Source organism: Malus domestica, chromosome 07 (assembly GCF_042453785.1).
Source record: "Malus domestica chromosome 07, GDT2T_hap1".
NCBI lineage: Eukaryota > Viridiplantae > Streptophyta > Magnoliopsida > Rosales > Rosaceae > Malus > Malus domestica.
Genome location: NC_091667.1, coordinates 29047856 through 29057763, shown reverse-complemented (window position 1 = coordinate 29057763; position 9908 = coordinate 29047856). Strand labels below are relative to the sequence as shown.

At 38.7% G+C, this 9908-nt stretch overlaps 3 protein-coding genes across 3 annotated transcripts; 2 read left to right on the top strand and 1 right to left on the bottom strand.

The window, feature by feature from the left end:
• Nucleotides 1-922: 922 nt before the first annotated feature.
• LOC103431124 (uncharacterized) lies at nucleotides 923-4433 on the top strand. The gene is made up of 3 exons (XM_008369271.4): nucleotides 923-1585; nucleotides 1822-2202; nucleotides 3700-4433. Exons 1-3 carry the CDS (start codon nucleotides 1286-1288, stop codon nucleotides 4330-4332), a joined length of 1314 nt encoding a protein of 437 aa, XP_008367493.1. The 5' UTR covers nucleotides 923-1285; the 3' UTR covers nucleotides 4333-4433.
• A 1912-nt stretch (nucleotides 4434-6345) lies between these two features.
• LOC103431125 (16.9 kDa class I heat shock protein 2-like) lies at nucleotides 6346-7048 on the top strand. The gene has a single exon (XM_008369272.4). The coding sequence runs from the start codon at nucleotides 6495-6497 to the stop codon at nucleotides 6963-6965; it is 471 nt and encodes a 156-aa protein (XP_008367494.1). The 5' UTR covers nucleotides 6346-6494; the 3' UTR covers nucleotides 6966-7048.
• A 135-nt stretch (nucleotides 7049-7183) lies between these two features.
• LOC103431126 (16.9 kDa class I heat shock protein 2-like) lies at nucleotides 7184-7830 on the bottom strand. Its single transcript, XM_008369273.4, has one exon. It carries the CDS (start codon nucleotides 7828-7830, stop codon nucleotides 7363-7365), a length of 468 nt encoding a protein of 155 aa, XP_008367495.2. The 3' UTR covers nucleotides 7184-7362.
• Between the last annotated feature and the right edge of the window lie 2078 nt (nucleotides 7831-9908).

Genomic DNA, 9908 nt, shown 5'->3' with positions numbered 1-9908 from the left:
GCAGCAGCATCCAATGATAACTGGATTATGATTATATTCTTATCCGTTTTAATGCGTAAAAAGTTTTTTGCGTCAGATTATATGCTGCGGTTAAAGGCAGCGAAGTGTATGCCACAGTTAATATGTATGGGGACAACACATGCTTGCAGTCCCCTTTGTCATTGGAGCTATATACCCCTTTTGCTTTATCTTTTTTCTTTTTGGGTGTATTGTGAATGAGCTTTGTTTACTGTATGAGAGAATCATTCACGTCCCATTTTTGCTCGTTTACTATCGTATAGGGGAATATAAAAATATATGGTTCCCTGTTTGAGTTTTTCTTTCGTAGTTTAGATAAATTTAGTATAGATTATCTTATTATTTGTCAAAAGAAAAATAAAAAAGTAAAAATATATGGATTCAGAAGGGACTTATAGTTCAAATGATTAGAACCATCTTTACTTTTATGTTTGAGATCTTATATTTGATTCTCTCTTTCCCAATATTGCTTGTCTTAAAAAATTGCATGTAAATATGACTGCAGAATCCGTAAATTTTTTATATAACGATATTCTAATCAAAGTCAGGAATTGTATCTACTAAGTTCTTATTCTCTATTCCTCAAAATCATAAATTGGATCAAGTAGGTTCTTATTCCATTCCCAAGTTCCATGATTTCATTGTTTCCTTTTCTCCATTCCTAAAATCCTTGACAAAAAAACACTTATTGCTTTAATTAAATTTTTATAAATTTACTGACTTTAACCGTCGAAAAGTCGTCCTAATCCAACTCCAAAAAAATTAAACCTGGTTGGTAGTTGAAATTAAGGTCACACACATGAATAACTCTACCTTTAATGGCTTTAACACTACTTTCCTTTTAACCCATTTTTATTTCAACACTCTTTGGGTTTAGATGAGAAGTTTACTCCATTGGATGCCTATCTATATCAATTATAAAATCAGAACAAACCAAGTTTCAGAGAGAGAGAGAGAGAGAGAGAATGAGCGTGCAAACACGATATAGACAAAGCAAACCACGTTAGAGTGAGAGCCATTGGTCGGTTGGTAATGTTTAACAGCTGCAGAGTGCAAAGACCCCTCCATACAGTACCCTTTGAATCCTAGACTCAACTCACAACCACCTTAATTCCTCTTTAGTATTCCTTGTCCTACATGGAATAGCTCTCTCCACCAATAACCCAATAGTCCCATCCCATATAATATTATCCAATCCCACACCCTCCTCCCTCCTCCTAAACTCTCTTTTGCCACTTAATCTGCTCTGCTCTTTCTTGTCATCGTCATGAGGAAGCTTTGTCCCAATCTGGACCGCGAAGACGGCCTTGAAACCGTCCTCGAGGTCCCAATCCCGGAAGAGATGTGTGTTTCAGGCAATCACAAGAACGCCACCATTTCATGGCACAACATGAAGTCGTGGATGAAACCCTCAAACAACGACCGATCACAATCAGCCAACGCGGTTTTTGGAAGCAAAAACACCGAAGTCCAGCTCTTGCTTGGAGTCATTGGAGCCCCTCTGATTCCATTACCAATTCCCAACGACCAGCAACCCATTAGCCACGCCATGAAAGATCAACCCATTGTAAGTCACTTATACCTAATTATTAATGCTTATGTTGCTAGACCGAAATTTGGATCACACTTTCAGAAAATAACGAATATTATTAATGATTCAGATTCTTAGTCTGACAACATGAACACCTTATGTTATAACTAGTAAGACAGTATTATGACAAGTCACACGAAGTTTTGTTGCATATAAATAATTTTGGTCACATATGAAGTTCCTTAATTATTTTTGTGTTTTATGATTTGTAGGAATCTTCGATGGCTAAGTACTTAATGAAGCAATACATAGCGGCAGTGGGAGGAGAGAAGGCTTTGAATTCAGTAGACAGCATGTACGCAATGGGGAAGGTGAAGATGGCGGCATCAGAGTTTTGTACTGGAGAGAGGAGCTTGAATGGTGGTAAGAACAAGTTGAAGGTTAAGAGCTTGTTGAGATCAGTTGGCGGCGGCGGCGAGATGGGTGGGTTTGTGCTGTGGCAGAAAAGACCAGAGCTTTGGTGCTTGGAATTGGTGGTGTCTGGTTGCAAGATCAGTGCAGGGAGTGATGGAAAGGTGGCTTGGCGCCAAACGCCATGGCACCACTCTCATGCCTCTCGTGGCCCGCCTCGTCCTCTCCGGCGTCTCCTCCAGGTACTAACCCCTCCCATCTAGGGATGAGCAAATAGTCATCGGTTATGGGTAACCGCGGTTACCCGTCCATTTAAATTTCACGGTTACAGTTATAGATATAACCGTTTACCTGTGAAATTTAAATAGGCGGTTATGAGTATTAATCGCGGTTATAAATGGATAACCATTTACCCATTTATTTTATATATGTAAAATTAACACAAACCATGTTCCTTATCGGACAAAATTTAGATTAATGCTATTGACTATAGTGCATGATTTTTATAGCTAATATAATATAGTTTTCCTTAACCACTTTAAATTTCATGGTCCATTATATATATTATGTTAATATTTTACATTCCGAGTCAAATAACCCAAGAATACTGTCTTTTAACAATTTTCGTAACCCAATAATACTTAGCAAATTTTATATTACCTTCATTGCTAACAATTAAAAATATCATCTATAAACTATTATTTCAATTATTGGAATGGTATACGGATTTAAAAAATTAAAATGCGGAAATGTATAATGAATGTACCTATAACGGTGTTTAATTGTTAAAAAAATAAAATTATGACAAATTTTTCTTTTTTAATTTTCAAGTTGTTAAAAAAACACGTAGACGGGTGAAAAATGAGTAAATGGTAAAAAAGAAAAGATAAACAGATTTAAAAATGATAAATGGATAAACATGTACTAAACGGTTATGGTTAAATGGGTACAGGGTTATGAGTATGGTTAACCGTTTATAAATGGTTATGGGTATGAGTATAACTGTTTAGACAATTACCCAACGGGTAAACGGTTATGTGGGTATGAGAATAAATGGTTATGATTAAATAACTGCAGTTACCCGCCCGCCATAACCGTTGCCCATCCCTACTCCCACCTCTCCCTTTCCGAGTAGTTTTTTTTTTTTTTTTTTTATAAATAAAATTGGTTATTCTTTTATTTTCACCATTTGAACAAAATAAATTACCACTCAGGCTTCCATAACTTAATTGTAGATCATTGATATATTTGAGCCTGCTATTGTATCAACGATTATGAATTACAAATAAAAACTTCTATCAAACTTAATTAAATTATAATCAATCGTTAATGCATGTGAATCTCAAAATCTATAAGATCTGATTCTTTAGGTAATTCATTAGGTCTAGCAAAAGCGTGTTTTTGGGGACTTTTTTCACTAATTCTACTTTTCACTAATTCTAATGGTGATTTGTGTACTTTATGGATTCCACACTCTAGTTTGGTTTTTTTTTGACTTTGCTTTTGAGAATACTGACTTCTAAGTTGGTCCGTCCCCATCCAATTAGTCCATAGCATAATTCTATGGCCCACATGTGGGCCAAAACTGCACGTCTCTTGCCACTCTTTACCTAACTATATAGCCCTTTTTTATCTTTGCTTGTTTTCAAAAGTCATTTTCTTTAAAAATATAAAAATAAAAAGGACAACTAAATACCTTAATACACAAAATAATCATACTATTTTTTTCTACTAAACAGGGTCTTGATCCAAGGTCAACAGCTAACTTATTCAGCAACTCAGTTTGCATTGGAGAGAAAGCAATCAAGGACGAAGACTGCTTCATACTAAAACTAGAAGCGGAACCCTCAACCCTAAAAGCAAGAAGCAGCTCCAACGTTGAGATAATAAGGCACACAGTTTGGGGCTACTTCAGCCAAAAAACCGGCCTCCTTGTCCAACTAGAGGACTCCCATCTCCTCCGAATCAAATCCGCCGGCAACGACCACAGCATCTTTTGGGAGACCACAATGGAGTCCTACATCCAAGACTACCGGAATGTTGAAGGCATCAGCATTGCGCACGGGGGCAAGACATGTGTATCGTTGTTTAGGTTAGGTGACAGCACGGAAGGTCATTCAAGGACGCGAATGGAGGAGGCTTGGGAAATCGAGGAAGTTGATTTTAACATAAAGGGTTTGTCCATGGACTGCTTCTTGCCTCCCGGTGACTTAAAGAAAGAAGAAGAGGAAGGCAAATGTGGTGCCATGGTCACTAGTGCACATTCCAAATTGCCCTACAAAATTCGATCCGCTTCATGGAGAATTAGTGCTTCGAAAGTCGCTGCACTCGAAGTTGAATATGATTCGGAACACAGCGATAGCAGCGATTAAGAATTGTGAATTCGTGATTTTTTTTATTTTGTACATAGTTTTACAAAGAGTATCACTAAACAAAAAACTGAGCGAATCTTACAATTATTATTTGTTATGTAGTTTTGATATTCGGTAGGTAGATAAGAGCATCTCCAAGAGAACTCACAAAACTAAATTTGAAGTACCTACATATGATTTTTAGGGACGTTTTTTGATCAAGCAGAACTTGGGCTTTGGGACGCTTAAAGGCTGGTTTGGTATTGCTGTGCTTTGAAAAAAAGCTGCTGTAAGAATAAGCGGCTGTGCTGTGAGAATAAGCGGCTGTGAAATAAATCAGCAGAGTGTTTGGTAAACTTTTTTGTAAAAGTGCTTTTGAAAAAAAAAGCAGTCTAATAGTGGGTCTTTTCATTAAAGAAGCACTGTAGCTCCGTGTGCTTTGAAAAAAAGCCAGTTTTCCAAAGCTGCAAATAGCAGCTTCAGCTTTTTCCTTTGATTTCAGCTTATTCTCACAGCAGCTTCCAAAATAAGCCTTTTTTTTCAGTTTACCAAACACCTAAAACCCTCACAGCTTTTTTTCATGGGTGCTTTTTTTTTTAAGCACCTCACTCCCAAACTAGGTCTAACTCCCCTGGTTTGTTTCCGACTCCAGGCCTTGAGACACCTCAATAGAAAAGCATGTCTTAGGAGATATTCCAGATAAACCAACAACCCCTATTAGCAATGACTGAATAACTATAACAACAAATTATAACTTGCATGAGTAATGTGTGATGTGGGAGCTAAAAGTCCCCTAGTTTAGCGTGAGAGATTGTTGGTTTTGAAGTGCCTAATTAGGGTTTCTAATATGGGTAATTTTGAAGGGTAAAGGAGGCATGATGGCAAAGGTCATAATGAAGGAAAGGCTAAAGCTCATGAATTAGGGTTTGCAGCACATAGAGATTGCTTGGCCTGCTTGGTCCATCCCCCATTCAAGCGTGTTGAAGGCTTCAATTGATCGACGGGGGAATTCCTCAAAATCCTAACTGGAGAATCCCTTAGGTTTGTCACTTCTTGTTTTGTTAAGTCTTCCCTTCTCTTTTCCATTGTTGTAGGTACATCATGCCTCTTTGGGGTACTATTGTAGAGAGTTAGAAGCCTCGTGAAGGCTAGGTTAACCATTTTGCCCAGAATTCCTTCTTTCTTGCACCAAGTCCCACACCAAAGTTTCATTTTTGGCTATACTCCTCCTGTATTTTCTTCTTTGATTTCTTTTCTGTCTTAAAATGGTAAGGTTCTTCCAACACGTTACAACGAGGTGCACATCTCAAGAACATACTCTGTCAACGCATAAATCAAGGCAAATTAGGTTTTTGAATTTGGTCAGGTTTGAAGTATTTTAGTTGGTTTGTAAAGAAATCGATGGGGAATTATCTCTCACAGCTTTAACACGTGAAACTAAAGTTGTGGGACTGGAAGTTTGGTGCTCCCAAGCAACCCAAAATATCCACAAGCTTGACTTCCACATAAACCCAAGGAACTTTTATAATCGTCCACACGACAACTCTTTTGGCAAGCCCCATTATGTGACATGGGCCAACTTAATAATGTAGGGTGAAGAGTAGCTTGACGTGATTTGAATTCAAATTTTAATGTATTAATATTATAAGCTTGTTTTGATAGATCCTAACATAATGAATACGCGTAGTTTTGTAATTTTTTGAATGTTCGAATGTTCGAATTATGAATTATAATTTATTTAGGCGTGGCATGATTGTGAATTTGCATATCCTTCGTTTTGGACTCTACGCATGAATTTGAGCTTGATTTGCTACAAATATATGGTGATTAGGCTTCCAAGAACAATTAGGCTTCTTACTGAATTTTTCTGGGCCCTAACATCTTTTACCCAAAATGAAATGAGATATTAATGTTGCACGTCATACTTTCAATAAAAATGAGATAAGTGGGCATGGGCTTGGGCCATTGGGCCTTGATGAATAGTTGTTACCTCGTAATATTTACAAAGTTGCCAATATGTAACGGCCTGTATGTTTCGTGCGATGAAAGCGGAGAACGTGCCGCGTAATCGAACTCTCTAGAAATCTAATCACTGACTTATAAAATTCGCCCAAATTCGAAACCGCTCCTTATCCGAAAAGTCAAATTCCAAATTGCCTGATTAATCAGAAGATTCTCGAACGATGTCGCTGATTCCGAACCCATTCGGGCGCCGATCGGGCGTGTTCGACCCGTTTTCACTCGACCTGTGGGACCACCAGGTCCACCACCCGTTCCGCTCACTCTCGGACCTGTCGTCCCGGTCCGAAACGGAGTCGTTCGCCCACGCGCACATCGACTGGAAGGAGACGCCGACGGCGCACGTGTTCAAGGCGGACGTGCCGGGGCTGAGGAAGGAGGAGGTGAAGGTTGAGGTGGAGGACGGCCGGATCCTCCAGATCAGCGGGGAGAGGAAGAGGGAGCAGGAGGAGAAGACGGACACGTGGCACCGGGTGGAGCGCAGCAGCGGGACGTTCACGAGGAGGTTTCGGCTGCCGGAGAAGGCGAGCGTGGAGGAGGTGAGGGCGGGGATGGAAAACGGAGTGCTGACTGTCACTGTGCCTAAGGTGAAGGCCAAGAAGGTGGATGTCAGGTCCATTGAGATCTCTGGTTGATTAATTAGTTAATTAAGGTTTCTGTGTCTATTAACAGTTAATTACCGAAATTAAATAAAATAACTGCAGCTTATGTGTTTTTATTTTTTGTATTTTTTCGATCTTCCCATTCAAAACCCGTGGGCGCTGCTTCTCCTAATTCATTCTTCTCGTTTTTCAGTCAAGTTTCCAAAGAAGATCAAGTTTCCAAAAAAAATACAAATTTAAAATGTACAAAATTTTGATGAAGGTATATAATATTTTAGAGGAAGAACCCATACATTAAGTTTGACACACACAAACTCGGAAATACAAAACCCAGTAACTAACACCACAACAAAAAACAAACCATGATTATTTCACTTAATCACGACATTAAGCCCAAAAGTAGCCGAGGTTTAACATATGCGAGTTTAGTTTAGCCGGAGATTTCAATGGCCTTGACCTCGGGCTTCTTCTCCTCCTCTTTCGGCACAGTCACAGTCAGCACCCCATTCTCCATCGCCGCCTTCACCTGATCAATCTTCGCGTTCTCCGGCAGCCTGAACCTCCTTACGAACTTGCCGCTGCTCCTCTCCACCCTGTGCCACTTGTCGTTCTGATCCTCCTGCTCCCTGCTCCTCTCGCCGCTGATCTGCAGGACCCTCCCGTCCTCCACCTCCACTTTCACCTCCTCCTTTTTGATCCCCGGGAGGTCCGCCTTGAAGATGTGGGCCTCCGGGGTCTCCTTCCAGTCGATGCGGGTGTTGGCTATGGCGGTGGTTTCACGGGCGGAGGAGGGGAAGTTGGCCAGAGTGCCCAAGCCCTCAAACGGGTCCCAGATGTCGAGAGAGAAGGGGTCGAAGTCGCTGCTTCGTCGGCCGTTGCCAAAGAGACTGAGAGCCATTGGATGCTGGGTATCAAATTTGAAGGATTTGAGTGAGGTATTTTTGCTTTGGTTGCTTCAGACGATTCTATCTAATCAGGCTGGGGTGTACACATATATATAGGATGGCATAGAAGATTTCTCCGAGAGTTACAGAGACTTCTGCAATTATCCAGAAGAAAAAGTAAAAAACAGAGGGTTCCGTCAGATTCCAATTCCATCAACTTCTTGAAAGTGCTTTTATTTTTTATTTTTTTGGGGTTAGTTCCTTTTCGGCCCAAAACATAATTGGTACTTATAAATTTGGGTTTTCTTTGTTGGATCCAAAAAACGAACCGAACTACTCTGTTTGGGTCCATATAATTCCTCAGGCCATTCTCTCCATTCTCTTCTCTTTGGCTGATTTCTCTTTCTTCTCTCGCTGAATTCATACTGCAACACGTTTTGCGTTAAGGAACAGAAGGATTTTCTACAACTAATATTGAAAAAGCTTTTAAGTCTAAAAAAACTTTAATTTTAATGAAAAATGACAAATAAAAGTGTAGTGAATAGTAAAGAAATGAAAAAATATAGTTTTTCGTTAAAAATGAACAGTACCAGGAGTGTTTCGTTAAAACTCCCTATTTTAAAACATGGAACTGATATTTGATGTCCTGACATCATGTAAACATTCACCAATTATGCATGAACTCCAAATTTTTTCTTGTTTTATATATTGCATGTATTGCTCAATTATACATATTGTTCATGCAGATGAAAATGAAAGAGTTGATTAAGCTTCACAATAATTAGCAGTATACGCATTATTCCTCAAGCCCCTGCTTATCCTTCTCTTCCCTTCGGCCAATCTCCCATTTCGTTGGATTAGTGAGGATGACTCACAAGAATAGGTCACTAAAGACCTTGCGTTCTCCTCTTCTTACACAGTTTAGACATTTCTAGCATTTGAATTAAAAAAAAAAAAAGAATAAAATCATAAAGTTAAGCAGAGATGTGTAAACGACGAAATTATGAGTTTTTGCCTAGAAATGTTAAGACAAGTCCAATTTGTGTGCCACGTAGGCAAAACTCCCCTCAGAAGGAGAAATTTTTAATTGTGATGGAAATATAAGTGGTATACCAAGTGTTTTAATGAGAATGGTGGGAAATTTTAGTTTTTAAGTTATTAACTTTTTAGCACACATATCTCACAATTTATTTAATAACATTTGATGTACTACCCTGTATACCAGTCACATTTAAAAATCTCTCTCCCAAAAGACTTCGGCTAATGCCTAGGAAAAATAAACTAGAAAGATTTGATGAGGCTTTTTTGTCTAGTTGAAATGGCGTAGGGAAGGAATTTTTTTTTTTTTGGTAGACGGAAGGAAATTGGCTCCCGCCAATATTTTAGTAAACAAAAGCACGCTCCCTTATATCTTAGACTTCCTAATTATTAAAAGGCTTATTATATTAATATAGAACCAAAAATAATCACAAGGCGACACGTGAATTTTTAAATAAAAAGATAAAATTATCCTTGAGGCATATCAAGATTCATATGCTCGAGCAGCGGACAATCATCACTCAACCAAGTCAAAAATGCCCAAAATAGGTAAACAATTCAAAACCTATCTCATCCATCATCATCCAATCCTCTACACAAGGAACCTCTCCAAATCTTCCCCTTTTTATTATATTGATTAGCTAATCAATTAGGTAATATTCCATAACTCCCAAATTATTTCAAATTATGTTAATTAGTCAATTAATGGATTTATTACCTAATTAATCTATTAATGGCTAATTAACCACAAATTACACCAAAAAAATACCCCAAATGGTCAGTCCCTATTCTCCTAATAGGGTCGGCCTTATCCCTATAAATAGCTCTCAATTCTCTCCAAAAACTACTTCCAACTCTCGTGCTAAAATTCTCAAACACTTTCTCTCTAAATTCTAATTTTGGCATTGAAGGTTCTTCAGCCAAAGCTCCCCCATTCATCGTGGGCGCGTGAAGCTTTTGACCTTAACCAAAGGTGTTAATTGTTTTGTAGGTGCAATTTTGTCCAAGATCAAGGAGGAAGAAATTTGCATCCACAAATTGGTGCTTTCATTGA